At 54.8% G+C, this 22,438-nt stretch overlaps 1 protein-coding gene across 1 annotated transcript; it reads right to left on the bottom strand.

Moving 5' to 3' along the window:
* CSRP1 (cysteine and glycine rich protein 1) lies at positions 1-14,667 on the bottom strand. Its single transcript, XM_042800236.1, has 6 exons — positions 14,389-14,667; positions 7,638-7,750; positions 3,245-3,413; positions 2,717-2,843; positions 745-838; positions 1-436 (listed from the first exon to the last, which is right to left on the bottom strand). The coding sequence occupies exons 2-6, from the start codon at positions 7,747-7,749 to the stop codon at positions 360-362; spliced, it is 579 nt and encodes a 192-aa protein (XP_042656170.1). The 5' UTR covers position 7,750; positions 14,389-14,667; the 3' UTR covers positions 1-359.
* Positions 14,668-22,438: the final 7,771 nt, after the last annotated feature.

The raw sequence follows: 22,438 nt of genomic DNA, 5'->3' as shown, positions 1-22,438 counted from the left end.
TGGGTCAGCTTTGATGTTTATTGCTTACTCAGTGACACGGCACGGCACGGCTGAGCATGCATCCCGACGGGCCGGGCAAGGTGGAGCAGAACATTTCAGGCACACGGGCCTCGCTGCGGGTGGGTGTGAGCTGTCTCCCCGCCAGCACCCACACCAGCAGGACCCGATGGGGATGATGCTGGGACTCCCCTGGCTTCGGGGTGCGCTGGGTCAGGGCGAGGAGGAAAAGGCTCATGCTGTGAAGCAGCGGGTGGTTACTGATGGCGGTGAGGATGCTCACTGCGGGTGCGGGAAGGGTCGGGCAGCACAGGCTGCTATGGACAAGCCCCGAGCGAGCGGAGAGCCCGGCTCCTGGTGCCTCACTGCGAGTGGACGAGCGCCCCGGCACCTTGCCCGAAGCCAAAGCCCTTGGGACCAAAGTTCTTGGCGTAGCAACCTGCAGAGGACAGGAAGGGAGAGACAGGTAAGGCCAGCAGCTGAAGATGAGCCGGTCCTCCTCTTGAAGCAGGCACTACCTAAACAGGTCAGGGTTTGCCATATTTGTTGGGCAAAGAGAGAGGCCCCAGGCACAGCGGGAAATCCCCCAGCTCCACGGCCAGCTGGCGCATCCAGTCCCCATACAGAGCTGCTGGGGCCACCACCTCCCCAAACCTCAGCGCCATCCTGGTTCCCTGCACAGGGGTTTTCAGCGCCTGTCTCCACCCTTCAGACTCCAGGACCGGCCAGGGGGAAGGTGGCACTCACCTTTGCAGTAGATTTCCCCATCTTTGTCTGCCAGGGTGGTGGACTCCAGGCTTTTGCCACACTTGGCACAGCGGAAGCAGGACTTGTGCCAGGACTGCAGGACAGGAGCAGAGCCCATTCAGGAAAGGGCAGCAATGCTTTGACTACCAAATGGGGTCACTTTTCTGTTTCTGACCCAAAGTGGTTGGCAAAGAGGTGTGAACAGGACAAAATCTTTTCTCTGTAAAGAGTAGTCTTCCCAGCCCCGGGGAGAAGATACAGAGGGGAAACATCAGCTGTGGTCCCTGCTCCCATGTTGATCTGGTTTCAGAGAGCCTTCATTCCCACTCACAGAAGTCATCTGTACAATACTGTGTACAATAATTTTTAAGGAGTAATCACCCCCTTCTTTGGAGATTGTCCTCTCCTAAGCAGCAGGATAAATCCCCCGAGTTATCCAGCTGAGATCCACTGCTGCTGTATGGTAGCTTGGGGGGTGGCAGCAGGGTTGGGATACCTGCCCCTACATGACTACAGCTCCAAGGAAGGCAGCAAACAGATATTAAGAATGCAGAAATCAGCCAGTGTTTAAAAATAACACCCCCCCACGGCTCAACCAGTCCTCTGGGGATAAATGAGCTCACAGCCTTTGAGCAGACCTAGAGTAGCCAGAGCTGCTCACGGAGGAATTTAAATAAACATTTTGGAAAACATGAAACCTTTTTTGGAAGAAAATGTGAAATTAGGGGGCTGGAGGAGGAGGTAGCAGATGGAGTCATCCAGCAAACATTAGCACATGAAATACATGCTCTGGAATCCTCTCCGTGTTTTCTTGAGCATAACTGCTTTGCCAGCTTTGGTTCCTCTTAAACACTGAGACCAGGAGCCCACCGGGCAGCCCAGATCATGATTTTAAGGGTAAGTTTGGCTTCTGACCCTCACTGTGTCCATCACAAATACCTGCACTGCCAGCTGGGGTATGATGATGCTGGGAGGCCCTTTCTGTTGTTTAGATGCCTCCTTTCCTTGGTCTGGGGACGGAGAACAAACACAGAAACCCGAAGGAGGACGGAGCACAGCAGGGGTCAGTGAGTGACCCAGCGTCACCAGGGAGGCCGTGACGCTTTCCCAGCACGGCCACCCTGTCCTCTGCGGCACGAAGCCAAGCAGCACAACCCCAGCTGCTTTGGCAAGCTCTGCGCGTGTACCTGATCTCAGAGGGAAGGTTGCTTCTGGGCAGGGACCTCAACCTGGGGTTCCAAGGCTGACAGGGCAGAAGGTGTCCCCCATGCCTTACAGAGTCCCCATGCTTCCCAGAGCTGGGCTAGAACAAATCCGCAGCTTGGGATGCAAAGGACCCTGGTGAAGTGATGAACTTGACACGGGAAGTGCCAGGGCTGCTGCAGAGTGTCCTTTACATCTGACCCCGGGCAGACCCGGTCCGCCAGCAGAACAACCTCAGGGACGGGCACCGAAACCATGCCCGCCTCCAACCACCTTGCCCTGCCTGTGGGCAGAGCTGACCACTGGAATTCGTTCCCTGCCCTGAAATTTGGGCTGCGGCACCCCAGCCTGCAGCAGAGGGTGGAGAAGGCTCGCTGGATGTTGTACTTGCTCAGTTAGTGGTGGCAGTGGCCATAGCCCACATCACTGCTCTTCCTCCCAATACATCTAGCAGCAGGGACAGCCACTGTGACCTCTGCTGAACAGTGCTCCAAATATTTAGTATTAAATGTATTTCTCTCCCATCTACAAGTCTGTAAGAGCGACGTAGCCTGGAGAATCTGGTTTCCAGACGTGACAAGATCTCCTTTTGGTGCCAGGCTTCCAGGTGAACATGGCCACCGGACCCCAAGCTCAGGCCTGGATGGAGGTGCTGGCAGCCCAGCCTGCAGCAGCCTGTAGGACAGTTCAAGACCCTCTCTGAAGGTCTCCCTACCACAGAGAAACTTGTGGCACGTGCGTGTCCCATCCACTCCATCCCCCTTCTTACCTTTCCAGCTCCAATCACCTTCTCGGCTGCATACACGGCTTGACCACAGCGAGGGCACCCATCAGCACCTCCGACCTTCTGGGCCATTCTGGACGCGTTAGGGTTGGTGGGTCGGTGGGGCTGGCCCCTGTGGGTGGGAGGGAGTTCATGAACAGGGCTGCACAACCAAGACAGAGGAGGAAAGATCTATGGGATCACAAATTCCAACCCAGTTTTGAAGGACCTATAGCTCTAGGCACAATGTGTTGAGCCCCATGGAAATTCAGTCTCACGGCTGCATGCTCAGAGGGGATGGGCAGCATGCTCAGGCAATGGTGACATGTCCCGTCAAGCCCCATCCCACCCTGCAAATATGGTTCAGTGGGTTTCCCCTGAGGAGCAGAAAGGCAGGGCAGCCCACGGCACTCTCCAGATTAGATACCGCTGGAAATGCAACAAGGGCTGCACAGCCAAGCATCACAAGCGGACAGATGTGGGGGAGAAGGTGCCCACAACCGCCCCATTTTCAAAAACAAGACTTAAACTCACTCTTCATATTTGATTCCCAGAGACTCGCCCTTGTCAGTGCTCAGGGTCCCTGCTCCCTGCCCATATCCATAGCCCTTGGGGCCGTACTTCTTGCCATAGCAGGACTTGCAGTAGATCTCCTCTCCATGCACAGCAACGGTGGTGCTGTCCAAATTCTTCTTACAGACCACTAGAAAAGAGGGGAGGGCTGTGCTGTTAGCCTGCTCATCCACAGCTCACTAATTAGCTGGAGAAAACAAGTCCTCACAAAGGATAGTACAGCTCAGCTTTCAAGGAGTAAGGAAACCCTAGACAAGATCCTTGTTAAAGGGAGTGAATGCAAAACAGCCAGAGATAAGGATCACAACAAGAACATTGTCTGGCTTTAAAAGGAAGCAACCACCAAAGCTACACTTTCGCTTCTAAGAAAAAGCTCTGTTAACTCTCTTGATGCTGGTAGCCTGGAGATGCACTTAAACGAAGGGGGGTTGAAACTTCCCTACAAATCACTGCAGGATTCACAAGCACAGGGATGGACATCCCTGCCCCGCCGCAGCTGCACCTCTGCCACCTTCCTAGTCCATTGCAAATATGTAGCAACAGGCACTCACGGGAAAGCAAAGTAAGCACACAGATTTTTCATTGTGTTTAGACTAAAAGCAGACCTGCAGCCATTCCACAGTTGATTCACTGTAAGTTTTTTGACACATTGCACTGCTGTGCACAGTTGCCTCTCCAGACCCTGAGACCATGACAGGAGAGTTCAGGCTAACACGTCACCACCGGTCCGTGCCATGATTAGGGTGAGTACATAGGGTGGTCACAGGTGAGGAACAGTTACTCAGCTGGGTGTTTAAGCCTTGGGGCCAGATCAATATGGGATGTAAGATGGGACAGGAGGAGACAGCAGCCAGGCTTGAGCTCTCAGCTGAGCCCATTTAGAGTTTGAGCTTGGTGCTGGGCTCAAGCCACACCAACTCTTCTCCCAGTTTTTAGGCTTTCCTGACTCCTGTCCCAGCTCTGATCTCAGCCTCCACATCAGTTTCCAAACCCTTCCTGGAACACACCGCCCAGCAAGCCGGAGCAGGAGGCAAGCAGCACCCAAATGGGCTCACGGTGATCTCCAGTGTTTACCTGCCCCAGCGCAGGATCTGTATGCCTGGGGCAGAGTCCACAGCGCTGGCAGCCAGCCCTGAAACAGATCCTGTTATAGCTGTGACACAGCCTTTCCCCATCCCGCTTACGTGCCGTAAATGTTGAGGCTCCCAGCAGCCCAATGGCCTCTTCACCAGCTGAAAAGTTTCTTGGCCTTTACCAGTGTCACAGGAATGAATACAAATGAACAGAGCTCTCCTCCCCAAACCACAGCACTAAACACGGGGGTGGGAAGCAGCCTTCCTCAGCCCAATTACTAAATATGGTGCTTCTCCTCCGGGGCTGTGGAGAACCCTGTGTGCTGCTGCTGAGAGAAGGAGGTGGAAAGGGAAACGTCTCCTGCCATCTAAGGAGGATCTGGCAGGGTCCACTCCTGGCTCCGGGCTCCCCTGTCCCACCACGGCAGGAGCTGGGCATGGAGCACACATGCCTGTCGAGAACAATCAACTCTGGTTAAGTGGCCCAGTAGCTTTCCAGGCTGACGGGCTGGTGTTGGGGTTGTCTCTGTATTACCCTGGGCTCATCAGGAGCAACACTGCGTTCAGACAGACCCTCTGCCAGGAGGGGAATTTGAGGACATTTAAAGAGCTTTGTCCTAGGGGTGGGAGTGAATGATCTCAATGGCATCTGTCTTTCTCTCCCACCATGCTGGGTGGATTTAGAGCTCTAACCTAAGTTTTCACAGTCCCTCATCTGTACTAGCCACAGATCGCTTTGACAGGCAGTAGAAAAATTCTTTCCTGGTCTGCTTCCTAGAAATCAGCCCCCAGTTCCCGGGTTTCTGCATTGCAGAAATTCCATCCTGCCGCACTCATCGAGTTAAGGACCCTTTGTTTTTCTAAAAGCGGCAGAGCTGCTCCACAAAACAATTAGGCAAGAGCTGCTGCTACTTCCAGAGGCCAAACGGTCTTATTACAGTACGTTTCTGCCATGTACTATTGACTCAGTTGGATTGATGCCACCGAGTCAATCACCAAGTCACTCCCTGTGCCGATCTCCAGTTCTAATGCACTGTGGTAGGTTTGGCTCCTTTTTGACTATTTTTTTGGCAGATCAGGTCAAGGTATTTTTCTCCCCTAAAGATAATGAATTCAAGTTCCCCGATGAGGCTCAAATGCAGCACCGGGGAACAGGCTGGGAACGCAGGAGTTCGGTGCTGCTCAACATCACCGGCAGTCTGTGGCACCAGCCCAGGAGCAGCAGGCCGTACGGTGGGCTGGCATGCAAGCCATGGCCTGAGCTGGGGATCCCACAGTCAGGATGGGCAGAACTGCTGGGGTACGTGTGGAGTGTGGTTATGTACATCTGCAAAGCACAGGGACAGGAGCCCTGGCTGTAGTCTGCTCTGGACCACTCCCTGGTGACTTGTTTCCATGAGCAGACATGGGATGACCTTCTTCCCCACTTCGGCTGTGTATTCCCTTCTCGAAGCAATGCCTTTGGCCTGGTTTCATGGCCCCTGTAGGCCTGCCCTGCGCTCTGGCTGCCAGCATCCCACGGCAGAAGCTTTCCCTAGCAATCCAGCTGCGTGCACAGGGGGCGCAGGAAAGGGCAGATGCAGTGCAATGAGATCTTCATCCCCATACTGAGGTCTTTCCCTGATACGGACTCAGATGGTAGAAGTCACTGGTGGGGGGGAGAGGAGGGTAACATCCCCACCCTCCTTATCTGAGGCTGCAGAGGAAACACGACTTCCTGCTGCAGAGAGCGGCCGCAGTAAGGACACAGCCCAGCACTGCCCTGCCGCCCGGGGACAGCCTCTCCACAACTCCCATTCTTCGTCATCTCAAGCCAAAGCAAGGTTTCCAGCCTGGCAACTCCCACACACAAGCACTACCAGCCCCTCTTCGCGCTGAGCAGGGAGCAGAGATGTAGCAACAGCCCCTCTCCCTCAGATCTGCATCCACCCATGCATGCCACATCCCAGGCAGGCTGGCCGAGAAGTACCCAGTATCCATGCCAGGTGGACACGGGAGCACAGCAGGGATCAGCCGCGTGAGGACACTGGTATTTCCCTGCTGGAATAGGTCTGCTGAGATTGTGTGCCTGTTTAGAGATCCTAGCTCTGCTTGTGGCCCGCATGGAAAAGATCATGTCTGTGCTTCCTGCTGCAATGGGATGGTGAGATTGGGAACAGGCTACAGGGACTAGCTGAGAAAACGTTAAACCTCGGCGGGGCCCTGCTCTGAAGATGCACTTCTCCTCCTGCTGCTCTGTGTCAGATGCAATGTGCTGATGAGCCATCAGCAGACACAGGCAACGTGCATGCTCCTGTTAGCACATGAGAATCACTAGTTCTATTGTGTGTCAATCTTCAAGGGCAGGGGACAAATCTGGTAAAACACAGGCTAAGGACAGTGGTCATCCTGTTATTCAAAGGTCCTGCAGTCCCTTTGGATGTGGATGCCCCAGGTTTAAGGAGCTGCTCTCAGCACTGTAACACTACTCGCCTGTCCCTGCACTGCTGCCCTGGTATCCCCAAAGGGAGGGGAAGGGTGTCTGGGCACCTGCAGCATGAACCCAAGAGTACTTGTAGAATCCTGCAGAGCAGGCAGAGTAAGGGATCTCTGCACTGAGTTAACCCACACTCAGATCCTGTTCTGCTGCCCTTCCCTGGAGGCCACACTTGGGTTCAAACATGCAACAGAGACACGCTCCGCAATAACAGATTTGCAGGCAGGCTGGAGGTGATGCTTTAGCACCTCACAGTAGGCCTTCCATCACCAGAAGGGCCAGGACAGGACCACATCTTCTTGCCATCATCTCCTGGAACACAGGGGCAGATCCCATGCCAGTTCCCAAGGCCCAACCACCATTTTAGTGTGGCAAAGCCACTTAGAAGACTAAAGTTAGCATCACCTCAGAGCACTGCATGGGATGTGCCACCTCCTGCCACCACCATTTGTATAGTCCCTGTCTCATGCCCCAATCTTGAACATCTGGAGATAGACTAGAGGACTCAGCCTAGCCTTTCCCGGGTGTAGGGATAGACCAAGGCTTTGTGTGGGTGCTGGCTGAGATCAGCCCTGACAGCTTGGACAGCCCCTGCTGTCCTGGGATGATTTGTGTTCCTTCAGCAGAACTAACTTCCACATCTGGAGAAAAGCAGAAAGCCTGCCACGCAGTTCCCACAGCCGGGCTGTTTGCAGAGAAAGCCTAATGAGCGTTTACACGGCCATAAACAGGACATGACGGGGCGCCCAGCCGGCGGAGAGCCAGGAAGCGGGGCGGGAGGGGTGAGGGAAGGGCTGGTACTCACTGCACAAGAAGCAGGACTTGTGGAAGCTGCTGCCCTCACATTGCACCTCCTCAGCGAAGTACACTGCCTTCTGGCAGACACCACACTTCTTTCCTCCTCCCCAGTTTGGCATCCTGCAGAAAAAGCAGAGGCAGGATGAGCGTCAGGACGGGAGGTCAGGCAGGGTAGAGACGGGCAGGAGGCAGGGATGGGGATGAGAGGCAGCCGGAGCGGGCACCCGCCAGCAGTGCTCCGGCAGCCGTTCCACACCTGCACACACAGAGACCACCCACGCACGTTTGCTGTTTGCAGAGCTTCATGGGGCTGGCAATTAGCAGAATTAGCAGAACTCGGGATGCCCACGGGACCCATCGTCACAGCACCCAGCAGTATCAGCTGCCTCCCAGGGACCACTGGTCCTGCCAGCCAGGAGCAGCAGAAATTCTCCTGCTCTGGAAACTGTGGGACCTCACAGCTCCTTTTTGTGCCAGAAAAAGGGAGGAAGTGGGACAATGATGGGAGACAGCCCTTACAGAGGTACCCACAGCACCGGCACCTCGTTAGATCACAGCCCAGCTATCACCCCTCAACAGGACAATGCAATGATGGCCAGGGTGACTGATCCTTGGTGCTGGAGAGGGTACAGGTTGTTACCCTGGCTGGAAACCGTTCCAGCTTCTCCTCCCTGAACATCTCTTCCATTTCTGCCACCACAGGGCAGGAGTATAGCCCGAGTTGCCCAAAGGGCAGGAGCTGACCCCTGACACCACCAAACAACAGGCTCTGGAACTGTGTCCCCCATAGCATCATCAGCTTGTGCCTTGCCTGGCCAGCTGCACACAGGTTCCCCCTGTACTCAGGCTCCTCAGTCTCCTCCAGGGCTGCAGGTACAGTCACAGGGGCTGGGGAATCAGCAGCCCCAGGGACACAGGCTCACATGTAGGGCAAACACCCGAGAACCAACCAAAGCTACCATGCAGCTCCTTGGCAGGATATAAATGCTTCTATTCCTTTCTCCTCTTTCCTGAAACATACATGATGAGACATGATCAAGAGGCCCCTTGATCTGCAAATTTGCAGATAACCCCAAAATACTGTGAGCAGCTAACACAAGGAGCAGAGCTCCAACCCAGAGGGGCCTTGATACTTTTGAAGATCAGGCCAATACAAACCTCAAGACATTCAAGCAACAAAGTCCTACAAGGAGATTCCGAAGGAGGCAGGCTGGTTGAGTGTAGCCAAGAGGAGGCTAAGGAAGATCTAACAGCAACCTAGGGTTGCTACAAATACAACAAAACAAAACACTTCTTGGTGGTGTCCAGTGATATAAGAAAGGTCAATGGGCACCAGCTGCAGCTTGGGAGGTCTCCAGAAGCATCTCTCCATCAAAACTTCTCTAATTCTCAATTCTGTTCCCACATGGGGACAAGAAGCAGAAGTCACCCTCCCCATTGCCGGCACAGCCACGTGCTTCCCAACTCCTGAACAGCTAAAGCAGCAGGACGGGGTCCCCAAAACCAAACCCCATTTTCACACTATGCTGTGTGCCACCCCACAGCATGTGCAGGATCTCCTCACCTCCCTCAGCTTGGCTGCACGGCGATGAGGAAGAGGATCTGGGTCTGCCAGGGCACACTGAGGGCACTGACTTTGAGCCTGCTCCTGGCAGCAGCTCCAAATCCCTGGGTCATCTTTGGCAGCTGAAACCCCATCTCTGGGTCTCCAATCCTCCCCCAACAGCTGAGCTGGCCCCTGCCTGGCAGGCAGTCGGGGAGATGGATGCTAAACACAACAGGACTGGGGGCTGTATAAACATCAGAGAGAGGACAAACTGCTCACAGGCACAGCGAGATGTCTGTACCTTCCAGTACATGGGAAAGTCAGGCTTTTCCCTGGGTAAGAGTATTTTGTCAGGCAATAGAGAAGGGAAATTGATCTCAGCGTGGTGATAACAGCAGGCAGGGTGCGGGGCAGGGCTGAGCAGAAGCCCCGCTCTAGTCCAGCTCCAGCTCCCAGCTCCGGGATGCACAGAGGGTCTCAGTGTGAGACAGACGGAGCTGTGGAGGGTGCCGGGGGCAGGGGCTGGAGAGGCTGTGCTGGCTCCAGGGATCCAAGGAGCTGTGTTTGGGGTGTGATTGCAGCAGCGCAGCTGGGAAGTCTCTTTTCTGAATGCCCTGCGGGCTGGGCTTCCCACCACTGCACAGCCCATGCCAAATCCCTCCCTTCCAGCCTGACAGTTCCAGTCCCAGCCTTTGGATTGCCTTAAAAGGACACAAACTGTTTCTCTCCAGAGCTTGTTTTTTCCCCCTGCACCAGGAGGAGCGCCTGACCTGGTTCAGGAGTTTCCTTGGAGGGCAGAAATATCCAGCGGCACCCCTCTGCCAGCCCAGAGATGCCCTTTTGCCCCCGTGTCCACCTGTGTCAGACCCCTTGTCAGGAATAACATGACACTGGCTACACTTTCTCTGGGTCCCCCATCCCTTTCCAAACATGACAGCCAGCAGACCCCATCTCTGGGACTCCCCAGCCCTGATTTTGGTGGGCAGCCCCACCATCGGTCCCTGCTCCACAGCCAGGGCATCTGCAAGCACGCTCGGGGACAAACTGCCTGGCAAAGTTTGGAGCCAGCTGCTCCCCTTTGCCTCCACAGCACATTTTTTTTATTCCTTTACAACAGCAGCAAAGGAAGAGCCTCTGATTGTCCCAAACAGCAGAGTTCATCTGCTCAAACCAAGACATTAGCAGTGAGGAGACCTTCCTCTGAGCTGTCTGTAAGTTTATGGAAGGAGAAAAGGTATTTCTGGGTGAAGCTCATCTGATGTTTGCCACAAGAGGAGTTCATGCCCTTTTGCTGATTATTTTCCTCCTTCCACCATGGGAAGGTTGCAGGTGCATCCATGTCATTGATTTTGGCAGGTAACTCATCATGAAGCACCCAGAAGCACAGATGCAGCCCCAGCAAAGCCACATCCCAGAAAGACCTCCTGGCACAAGCCAGGATGGATTCTCTGTGGGGAAAGACCATGAAAATGAGTTTGTCCTGGGGATACATGGGCTTGTGATAGCTCACAGCTGGGCACAGAGAAAGCCTGAGATAACGTCTAAGTTGCTGGGAATTCCCTCTTGGTCTACAGCATACACAGGCACGTGTTGAGAGCCCAGCAGGTCACATGAGAGACCAAAAAGCAAGTTATGTTACGGGTCAGTATCAACAGGGAAAAAAAGAACAGGAGCACCCTGTTCACAGAGCCTGGGACCTACACCAGCCGTCTCAGAAGAAAAATCCTTACAATAGCCCTGTAGACAGACCCACTGTTCCAATTCCCTAATTAAGGACTACTTTAAGATATGTCAAAGAGTTTGCAACCCTTTTTTTTTCAGAGTATGTTTCACCATGGAGCTGAGCACCATATTCTGTCCAATTGCAATACTCAGTGACCGCAGTCGCACTTCTCTAAATCGCTATTAGACCCATGCAGAATGAGGAACAGGAGTTGGCTGTCCTGCAGCCAAAAACCTCACTGAGCATAGGCAAGAGAGACGCCCAGGGCTGCCAGAAAACAAGATTATTTTCCTCACTCCTGCAGCTCCACATCCCATGTACCACAACTTTGCAGCAAACACAACCAGAGTCGTAGAGACAGCATCCTCTGTGCCAAGCGTGGCTCAGCCCCAGAGCTGGTCTATCATCCCCTCTGGATAAGGTAAGGGGCCTCAAAACCCAATATACCATCCTTTTATCACCAGCTGTATTGCTGGAAAGCACAGACACAAGTGGGGCTTGTGCAGAACCACACAAGTCTGACACTTTTGGAGATTAACTCTAATTTCAGTGTCTGATGTCTGACTTTGCAGCAGTACAGGTCACCGGGCCAAATGTTAGCTACAGACTCACCCACGTTTCAGATGGGCTTGTGTTGCACTAGTTGGGAGACAGGCTAAGCTACACTAAACAGCCAGGCATAAGCCAGTATGGAGCCAGTATGTCCTGGTGCTTTGGGATGTCAGCTAAACCTGGGCTGTAAGGGGAAGCAGTGAGCAGACGAAGCCAAGCCATCATGCAGCAGGAACACACCATCACCCCCTCCTTAGAATGGACTGAAAAATCAGTGTGCTCATGTCACACCAAAGCTGACCACCACTTTACCTCCCTGAGAGCAGCTGGTTTTTAACTGGTAGAGCTGATGCAGCACCCACCGCCGTGTGATCACAGCTTCCCTACTACGGGAGCACTCAAGAATGCAGGTTCTCCCTTGCACCTTCCAGTGAACTTTACCTGCAGCCACTGGGATGTCAGCTCAACCATTCAAGCTTCTGCAATAGCTGGAAAACCTTTCCCACATTATATGTCCAGATGTTCTACTAAAATCCTATGGTTATTACTTGCAGAGAAATCACTTTGTGCTTGGAGGAGACTACTGAGGAACAGGAGACTCATGCTGGTCCACGTAAAAGGTTTTGTTGTTTTTTTGTTTTTTTTTTTTTTTTCAATTAGAGCATTAATACAAGTGGATGGCAGAAAAGCACCATCAGTGCTGCACAAAATTCACTCTTAACAATGTCCACAGCCATTCACACAGGATTATTACATGTCCTGGCAAAGGGACAAGTAAAAGAGGAGGAAATCATAGTAGGAGCCCCAAGCCCTGGGATCTGGTTACCACCTTCCAGTTTAGAGAGCAGCTGGCATAGCCATGAAATGAGCAGGAATTTGAAGGAGGCTCCTAAACAGATGAGGCATGTGGGCAGAGCAGAAAGGAACCAGCTCACAGGGATACACGTAACCCCACGCGGGAAATCACCAGGACAGAACAGCAGGGGTTCAGCACCGATAACTGCAGTCAGGTCCATGGGGGACTCTCTGCCCGAAACAAACAGCATCTGCCATGGAGCAGCTTTCACATCACCTGGGCACAGGTGGAAATAACCCTACAAGAAGGAAGTTAGAACTGTCCCCCTGCCATGTATCAGCTGGGTGGAGCAGTGATGTGAGGAGACTCTGGGCTGCCAACAGTGTAAGTGAGGATAAATAAAGGTCATTTGTGATACTGGTGTTGAGCTGATGAGCAACAGGAGAAGAGGGTCCTGAGTCTGGTGAGCACGGGGACGAGGCATCACCATGGAGAAATCAAAGAACTGCCCCAGGAGATGCAGCTGTATCAGACCACACATCTCTGAGGGCTTTGCCATGAGAGGAGGGGCGAAAGTCAGGAGGGTCTGAGGTCCCGAGTGATCTTCACACACAGCTTTTCCACTCTACAGTTCCCAAAAGAACAGTCAGGCATTGCTTCTGCTGCCACCGCTAAGTGAGCCTTCAGGTTTGCTGTGAGGGAAGGGGCCAGCACTGCGCCGAGCCGCCTGCCAGACACGGCTATCGGTGAGCACTCACCTGCCGCAATGTGCCTACAGACCAACACACCATTGCCTGCTGACCACGCTGCTCCCAAGCCTTGGTTACAAAGGCAACTTGAAAGTTTCCTATCACAACTCGGTTCCTCAAAGAAAGTCCCAATTTTATCCAAAAGCATTTTCAGGCATGCTAAGAAAAGCTACTGACTCCCGCAGGAATTAAAATCCATAACCTGACCAAGCTAACTTTAGCTTTTTCAAAGCCCTTCTTTTCCTGGAGTGGTCACATCTTTGTCTTTTTGTGCTGCCTCCCAGGAGCAGGGAGCTGAGCTCAACTGCTCCAGAGGCAGGGCTCGGGCACCGACATCCCAGATGGAGAGGCCCTGATCCAGGAGACAGGAGATGCTGTCTGTGAGCGCAAGGCTGGACTCGGGAGCAGGGGAGGCACCACGCTGCCTGTCGAGCAGCAGCAGCAAGCACTGAGCTACCTGTTGAGCCGCAAGTCCTTCCCAGGGCTACGAGTGGTCACAGACATTACCACACTTTTCCAGCCACACCACCAATGAGCCAGGAGGTGCAGTGACCGAAGCCAATCTCACACCTAATACTGTTTTAGCACTTGCACCTTCTCACCCAGTCCATCCCTCCCTGTACCTAACACTGCAACTTGGCAGCACCCGGAATTTCTGTCAAGTGCTAATTATCACCCCCTTCCTACGCGCTGGCCCTGCTGCCAGCTCTGAGGTTTGGAAAGTGGCACCCGAAGCTGCACTCAAGCGTGTGCCCGGCCAGGTCCTCAGCGATACAAGGCTTTGGAAAGCGACATCGGTCCACAGCAGCAGGAAGGATGGAGCTGGTTCAGTCTCCCCGGGGTGTAAACTCCGCTCAGGCTGCAAAGCGAAGCGACAGCAGAGCTCACCTTTCGGTGAGGGGCCGGGGCACGACTCTGCTCCCAGCCCAGCCCAAGACCACAACCCTGAGATTTCCCTTTGCAGAAGGGGAGCAGGAACGCTTTGGCGGATGGTTAGAGATTAACGCCAGCGGAAAGTCTGGCGTCCCGGTGGGAAGTGACGGTGCCGCGCTGGTGCCCGCTCTCCGCGGGGTTAGGAAAGTTCACCCCATCTGATGCAAGAGGTTTGGCTTCCGCATCTGCTGTCATGTGCGGAGATGCTCACGCCGTTCCGTGCCTCCGCGGGCCCCACCGCCCCCGCGCCCACCCCCCGAGGGTTGCCCCTGCTCCAGCCCCCAGCCCCGCACCTCACCCCGGGGCGGGGGGGGGGGGCCGGGGTCGGGGCGGGCAGCGGGGATGCAGCAGCTCGGAGCGCCGGGGAGGTTCCGCGGCGGAGCCCGGGGCCGCCCGCGGGAGGGTGGACGGGGTGCCCCCCACCCCACACCCCCACACCCCCCCAAGCCCCGCACCTACCTGCAGGCTGGGCTGTGCCGGTGTCGGGAGCGGGGCTGAGGCCGGCGGCTGCTCGGGGGGGGTTTTGTGGGCGGCGGGAGAAGGCGGGTCCCGGGGCGGCGGCGCTGTGAGCTCGGCGCCAGCCCGGCCTGATGTCACAGCGGAGGAGGAGGGCACCGGGCGGGCAGGCCGCGCCACCGGCCCCGGGGACCCCCCACCCGTGGGGCCCGACACCCCCAAAGCGCTGGCGCTGCCCCGCGCCGCCGCGAGTTCCGCCCCATCCCCGCTCCCACGGCGGGGGGACGAACCGCTCAGCCGCGGCGACTCCCCCAAACCCGCAGGCTGGCTGCCAAGCGGCTGCGCCATCAAATGTTTAGGGCAGTGTTTCGTTAGGCTCAAAGTTTTCCTCTGAAATAAAAGTTGGAAGCGGAGGTGGAGGGAGAACGGGGCGGTTGAGGAGCCGCTCTTCAGCAACGGCTTCGCGTGGGATCCCACCACCGCGATGTGGGTGCAGGGACACGGGGATACGAAATAAGCACAGCACGGAACTGCGAGGGAAAGGCTGCTGCAGGGGCGGTGGGAAAACACTTCCAGCCCAGCTGAATGGCAGTCACAGAGCGGCAAAGGAACGGCTCTGAGCAATGAAAAGGTAAAACACTACAGGCACTGTGCGAGCTCCGTGTCTGCAGGAGCAGAGGTACTGCCTCCACCTCCCCGATGTCCCGCAGACCGTACCCTCACACCACACGTTAGTGCCTTCCGTGCCCAACCGATCCAGCAGCAGCCTGCAGAAAGTGTGGTGCAGGGCTACAGAGTGTGGCTGCTGGGCTACAAAGCTGCTATTTCAAATTTTATTTTTTTTTTTCCCCGTGTCTTTCTATGCCAGGGCAACACAGGAGCCTGAGAAGGCCCAGGGCCTTGCAAAAAACACGCTAAGGCTCCAGGTAACGCTGTTTCCACTGTGAAAAGCCAAGGGCAGTCCACGTGCAATCCCTGCAGTGTGACCTAGCACAGAATTGTCTTTCAGACAGTGGTTGCTGCTGCATGCTCAGGCCCCCAGGCAGGACTCTGCAGTCCCACCTCACGTTTGGACGTTTCCTTGTGTGCTCATTCCTGATTGATTCTCAGCTTGCTGGGGTGCAAACTCCCATTATCCATCCCCCCTGGGAAACATCCACCTGGATCTGCCAGCACTGCCCCTCTGCCCGTAGAAGCTGGCTGCAACCCGAGAGCATGGAGGGGAGAGAGACACCCTCCCTAATCCCCATCAAATCCCACACAGTGAACAGGAACCAGGTGGCATTAGACAGAGAAAGGATCTTCCCTTTCTTAGGCATTTTTGGTGTCCTGGAAGATTCAAAGAAGCATCAGTCCATCAATGCTCCATCACCTGGACTTGGAGGCCAGCAAACGGCAGCCCCTTCCAGAAGCAGCTCCACAGGGAGCTCTGGGAGGGGAATCCAGGAAAAAAGAACAGTTTTTCTGGTGTCTCCAGCTGCTTTCCACCCTGATCCTCTGCCCCAGGAGTCCCCTAAGCATCTGTGCTCCACGAGGATCTTCCAGCCCCTGTAGTAGGTGAGAATGGAGAGAAGCTGGATGCTCCCCTGCTCCTAAATGCTGTGGTCATGGACAGGATTGTCAGGCCAAGCTGGGATGCAGTTAGCAAAAGCTCCTATTTAATTTCTCTTGCCTAGTCTGGCCTTTTTTTACTTGAAAAATGTAAGTAGGCATTAAAGAAAAAAGACAGCTGGCACAAAGAAGCTGTCTACTGCTCTCTGGGACTCATGGGACCCTTCCCATTCATTCTCCTCTCCTGAGACACAGTGGCTTACCTAGGGCAGGCAGCCTTTTTGGAGCATGGCTGAGGAGCCCAGGCTGCCCCAGCTGCTGGGAGTGCATTACTGAAACTGGGAGGAAGGGAGGAGGACTGGGAGGGCAGCAGCAGGGAGGTGCTTCCTTTGGACCTGGAAAACTGGCATTAGATTCTACAGTAATTTTGCCCTGAACTCTGGATAAGAAATTCCTGGTCCTGAACCAAGGCCTGGAACATAGGAAGGGGATGAGGATCATGAGGGGAACGTGCTGCTCCCATCCTGTGTGCAGGGCAGGCTTTTGTCACAGAGGACCAGGATGTCTTTTGTCTTGCAAGTGGGAAAGAAGCCACGCTGCTGTGCCGGGCGGGCACAACATGCATGAATGGCCATCGCTTGCTGGGGGAACCCAGCCCCTGACCAAGCATGGTGTCACGGTTTGAGCCCAGAGGGCAACTGAGCACCACGCAGCCGCGCACTCCCCTCTTCCACCCCAGACCTGGGAAGGAGAAAGTGAAGCAAAAGCTTGAGAATTGAGATAAGGACAGGGAGGGTGGCTCACTCATTATAGTCACGGGCAATGGACAGACTTGTTAGGGGAAAAAAAAAAAAAGAGCATCACTTGAATTCAAGCACTAACAACAACATCACTTAACAGACAGAGACCACCCACTCTGGGGCTCATGGGACCCGTCCCACTCATTCTCCTCTCCTGAGCCGCAGCAGCTCACCGAGCACAAGCAGCCTGTTTGGAGGATGGCTGAGGAGCCCAGGCATTACCACATCCAAAAACACCTCCTTCCACCCCTCCCTTCTTTCTGGGATCAGCTCTGCTCCCCATCTCTCTACCTCCTCCCCCCTCCAGTGGCACAGGGGGCAAGGGATGGGGCTTACAGTCAGTTTGCTGTTTCTTCCTCCTTGGGAGGGGAGGGAAACACCGCTCATTCATTCCTCTGCTTCAGCATGCCTCCCCTCTCACACGAGACAGCCCTCCATGAACCTTCTCTGGTGTGATGGTCCTTCCCAAGGGCTGCAGCCATTCCCACGCTGCCCCAGCGTGGCTCACCCCCACGTGTTGCCGTCCTCCCAGCACCGAACTACAACAGCGGGAGCCGCTTCTCCCCTCAGAGTCCCGGCCCCCTTTAAGCACAGATGCCTGTCCTGGCGTGGGCTCCTCCACAGGCTGCAGGTCGGCCTCTGCTCCACCAGTGACCTCCATGGGTGACAATGGGGGCGGCCCTGTCATCTCCCCGTGGGATACAGGGGGGGCTCTGCTCTGCTCTGCTGTGCCTGCCCCCCTTCCTCCTCCTTGACCTCGGCGTTCATACCCGTGTCCTTCTTGTAACTCCTCCTCACAAGCCCAAACCCCCTCCCAGGTTCCCCTTCTTAAATACATTCTCGCAGAGGCACAACCACCATTGTTGATTGGCTCAGCCCTGGCCAGAGGTGGGTCTGACTTGGAGCCGGGGCAGCTTTGAGAAGCTACTCACAGGCTGTAGCCACCTCCCTTGCTACCAAAAACCTCACACACAAACCCAGCACACACAGACAAGCAGAGCAGGGGTGACCTGAAGGACTCAGTCTTGCTGGGCATGGCCCATCCGACAGCTCGGAGCACAGCAGATCACCTCGTCATCTGGGGACACCAGGAACGGGTGGCATTAGGAACATATTAACTGGGTGTTCAGGGCCCCGCCAAGGGGAGTGTGTGGGCCTCAGTTAACAGGCACAGCCGTATTACTGAGTGGGGCATTACCAGTTGCCACAATGCACACTGGCACGCTGTGAAGAGGACGGTGACACGAGCACCTTGACATCATCCACTGCAGTTGCTCATGATGGCCACGGACCTTCCACAGGGTTCCCCAAGGCCTTGTAGAGAGTTAGAGACATACCCAGAGCTGCCATCGCCACAGCGTGCAGGGATGAACACCCTTCCCCTGGAGGGTGGGAAACCTCTGCCGGGTGACTCAGAGGCTGTGTCTAATACGGGGTGCTTGAGATGGTGCTGCAGATGCCAGGGTCCAGCAGACTTGGATAGACCTGTCCCCTCCAGCTGGCTTCCCACAGGTGTGAGGCAGGGCTATCAGGTTTCGGAGGTTCCCATACCCCTATTTCTTTTCTCCAGAGGAGGCGGAGTAGGTGTATTAAAAGCTTCAGAAAGGGTCCTTGCATCCCAAAATTCATAAAATCATAGAATCATAGAACATCACGTTGGAAGCGACCTCAAGGATCATCTATTCCAGCCTTTCTGGCAAAGGCCTGGTCTAGACAAGACGGCCCAGCACCATGTTCAGCTGAATCTTAAAAGTGTCCAATGTTGGGGAATTCACCAATTCCCTGGGGAGATTATTCCAGAGGCTGATTGTTCTCATGGTGAAACATTTTCCTCTTGTGTCCTATCAGAACGTCCCCAAGAATAACTTGTACACATCACCCCTCATCTTGTCCATGGGACTCCTTGTAAAAAGGGAGTCTCCGTCTTCTTTGCAGCCACCCTTTAAATACTGGAACACAGTGATAAGGTCTCCCCTAAGCCTTCTCTGCTCAAGGCTGAACAAACCCAGTTCTCTCAGCCTTTCCTCACATGGCTGCCCAGTTGCTTGATCATCTTTGTGGCCCTTCTCTGGGCGCTCTGCAGCCTGGCCACAGTTTTTGTGTAGAGCAGGTACCAGCTCAGGGTCCACGGCTGCAAACCCTGGCTCGGGCCTTTGCTCTGAGGCTTTGCTCTCGAGGGGGCTGGAGGAGGAGACCAGGCTTGTGAAGTACATAACGCCATCCGCAGAGCGTGAGCGCGGTCCAGGCCTGTCCCCTCCCCAGCACGGATGGCGAGATGACTTCCCATCTGACAGAGGGACCCTCTCTACCCTTTATGGGGGGGTCGAGAGTCCAAAATCCATCACATCTCACCTCCCGGTGTCTTCCCCAGCCAGCAGATGTGCATCTCTTGGGCTGTGCACCACGAGGCAGGCTTTGGCTGTCCTTTCCCCTTCGCTTGCTGCAGCCTCTCCAGCTACCCCCAGCTGCCCCCAGCAGCACCCAGCTGCCCCCAGAAGCACCCAGCAGCACCCAGCAGCACCCAGCTGCCCCCAGCTGCCCCCAGCAGCACCCAGCAGCACCCAGCAGCACCCAGCAGCACCCAGCTGCCCCCAGCAGCACCCAGCAGCACCCAGCAGCACCCAGCTACCCCCAGCAGCACCCAGGGGATGCAGGAGGCCAAGAGTTTTCACCCGCGGGACTCGACGCAGGGCCGGAGGCTGAGCGGTGCCCGGCGCTGGCAGTGCCGTGGGTCCCCACGCCATCTAGTGTTAACCAGCAGCGGGACGTGGGAGTGGGAAAGGCTGCGAGACTCCCCCCTCCGCAGCTCTCCCAGCTTCCCAAGCCAGGTCAGGGGGCAATCTCTAACTGGGAATTTTACCCGCTCTGGTTTTATTTCCAAAAAGACTTCAGCGCCTGCTTGGCTTCACATGGGGTACTCTGCACATGAGGGTGAGATTTAAACATGACAGGGTCTCACGTGAGTGGGCACGTGGGAATGGTCACACCAGAGGATTAAGTCAACCAGTATCCTGTGTCAGTGGGTTGGGAGCAAAGGTGCCAAAAAGAGTGACCAAAACCAATCAAGGCATCAAAAATGCTGTTAAGAGCTTGGAACAAAACCAGTAGTATTCACAGGATAATGTCAGGGCGATCAAAAGCTTCAAAGAGAGCGAGGTTCACAAGCTGTCCAATTCCTGCCTGGACCAACCACAGCTCTCACGGCTGGTCGTGTAGAATTATTTTTCAGTAAACATAAAGAGATGAAGGTATTTTTTTATTTTTTTAACTTCAGACAAACAGGCTGCTGGCAGAGGTAATAAGAACAAATCTAGACTATTCCAGAAAGTGATTTTGTTTTATAATTAAAGCAGCTATTTGTAAAGGAGCAGTTAAAGGAAATTCAGAGAAAGACTAAAAAGAAGGAAACTGGTACTTTAAGATATTAACTGCTGGGAGCACACAGACATGGTTTTTGCCCAGGATCCGGGAGATGCATTGCTGAGCCATCCATTAGCATGTTGATCATCCTGGGAATAATTAATTTTTATTCAGAAACTCACTGTTAAAATAGGAGGAAGGCCAGAGCTGGGCTGAATTTGATAGATCATACGAAAGCAGAGATGGGACTGTAGTGACACGTGTCAGGGAGCCGGGGTATCTGAGACAACAGAAGGATGGCAAGAGGCTCGTAGTCACAGACAACAGTCTCCTCTTCCAGCCAACTCTTTTTTTTTTTGTCTGGAGATGTATTCCATTTTCAAGAGAAGTCAAACCTGGAATAGGGCTGCCACCCTTCTGGCTGCGATTGCTACAGAGCGGAGGCTGTTTGCAGAAAGCACACATGACAGCTGACATTTCCAGGAAGGCACTAGACTGACCCAGAGGCGTGCAGAGGGAATCCCACAGGTTGGGGACACATACAAACCTTTGCAGAGCAAAGCAGCTCTGCATCCCAGAAGCAACAGTACGTATGCCAGAAGTTTTGGGATCGCTGCTTGTGTGATTTACAGCCAGTTCTCATGAGCTGTGGCTGTGCAGGACTTCTTGGCATCCAGAAGCTTAGTCAGATGTCCAGGAATTCTAGACAAATGCAGAAAACTCTCCAAATATGCCTGGTTAAAATTCCTGTCAGGAAAATAAAAGGAATGTTTTAAAAACATAAATGTCTGATAGCCTCTATCAGGCAGTTTTCACAGGAGCATGGGGTGGTCTTATCAGCTGTGGGGGAAAACAGCATGGCCTCCTGCCCTGTTATCACCTTGCAGATAGGGAAGACGCTCACAAAACCGTAAGCTGAACTGCTAACGTGGCAGTGCCCATCACTCTGTGCAAGAGCTAAGGCTCATGTCAGCCTGGCGTGCAGCCAGAAGTAATTAAATTCTTGAAGCAGTAGATGCACAGTTAAGGAACTCCAGGCCTGGTCCAGCATGGACCCAGCATGATTGTCATCATGAATAACCGATCCCGCCGGGAAGAATACAATATAAAGCACGGGAAGGCGATAGCTGGACACACTGGACGTGACCCAGCTCACACCCCATCTCTTGCAGGCACCAGGAGCATGTGCTGAGAGGTCCCAGCCTCCAGCAACCTGCAGCCAAAGGCCCTTCCCAACAAAGGACATCAGTTTCTATTTATGACTTGATTAATTTACTGCCCTTAATTTGTCCCATTGTTTTTAAACCCACCTCAACAGCTAGCATCCTTACTGCCCTGCTGTCAGGAGCTCCATACTAAACCGCATGTTGTGTGAAGCCCTTTCCCTTGTTGCTCTTCTCTGAACCATTTCTATACCAGTAATTCCTAACTCATTTTGTGATTTTAGACTGTTAATGAACCATGATCTGGCATTTCTATGAATATTTAATAGCCCTTAATGTAGCCCCTAACTCTGTTCATTAGAATGGTTCCTAATAACCTGCATGCTGGGGCTATCGGATAGATACACTGCACTGTAGTTCCTGGGGTTTTCCTTGGAACTCTGTCGAAAACTGCTGGAGTTTTTTTGAGGCTAATGAGCAAATGCCATCTGGTCTGGGGGATTTGTCACTGATCATTTAGCAGTGTGCTCGTTCTGCGATCCCTCTAACGAACAATTTGAGCCAAATGCTCTGTTTGGCAGCTTGATACGACGCGGTAACCTGCAGAAGGGCAGCCCCTCCGCCCAGAGTGAGCACCGCGCTCAGCCGCGGGCGGGGGAAGGCGCCGGGCCGGGCACTCCCGCCACGAGAGGGGGCTCGGGGAAGGCGCAGCGAAGCCAACCTCAACATCCCATCCGAAAACGTTCACGTTGGGTTTGGCTATGACAGGTAGAGGTGGAAGGCGAGCAGTCCGGTGCCCCGCTGGGCCGCGCAGCCCCCTCAGGTGCTGCCGCCTGGGGACGGCCGGGCTCCGGGTTTAACTACGGGGAAAGCTCAGCATCCTCCTGGCTGCCCCACCGGCGACTGCGTGGGCAGGAGGGGCCGGCAAGACCCGCCAGCTCCGGCCTGCTCTCCCTGACAGACGGGGCTCTTCCCTGACAGCCATTTCGTCCCCACACAGGCACCGCGGGCCACCCCCGGGCAGGGCGCTGCCATGGCGGCCGGGCGGGAAGGCGGGGGGGGGGGGGGGAGGGAAGGGGCGGTGGCTCCGCGCGCGGGGGCCGCTGGGAGCTGTAGTCCGGGTCGCGCCCAGGTGCGGCGGCCGCGGGGGCCGCCGGGAGCTGTGTCCGCCCGGCGGGC

Source organism: Tyto alba, unplaced genomic scaffold (genome assembly GCF_018691265.1).
Source record: "Tyto alba isolate M040663 unplaced genomic scaffold, T.alba_DEE_v4.0 Super-Scaffold_30, whole genome shotgun sequence".
NCBI classification, from domain to species: domain Eukaryota; kingdom Metazoa; phylum Chordata; class Aves; order Strigiformes; family Tytonidae; genus Tyto; species Tyto alba.
The sequence above is the reverse complement of the archived record's forward strand: the minus strand, read 5'-3'. Positions and strand labels throughout refer to the sequence as shown.

What these genes read in the sequence shown, in the direction of transcription:
- CSRP1 (XM_042800236.1), bottom strand. Translation starts at nt 7,749, where the DNA reads ATGCCAAACTGGGGAGGAGGAAAGAAGTGTGGTGTCTGCCAGAAGGCA. An exon ending in CAAGTCCTGCTTCTTGTGCA is followed by an intron (nt 3,414 to 7,637) that starts GTGAGTACCAGC and finishes CCTCTTTTCTAG; the next exon opens with TGGTCTGTAAGAAGAATTTG. An exon ending in TGGGGAAATCTACTGCAAAG is followed by an intron (nt 437 to 744) that starts GTGAGTGCCACC and finishes TGTCCTCTGCAG; the next exon opens with GTTGCTACGCCAAGAACTTT.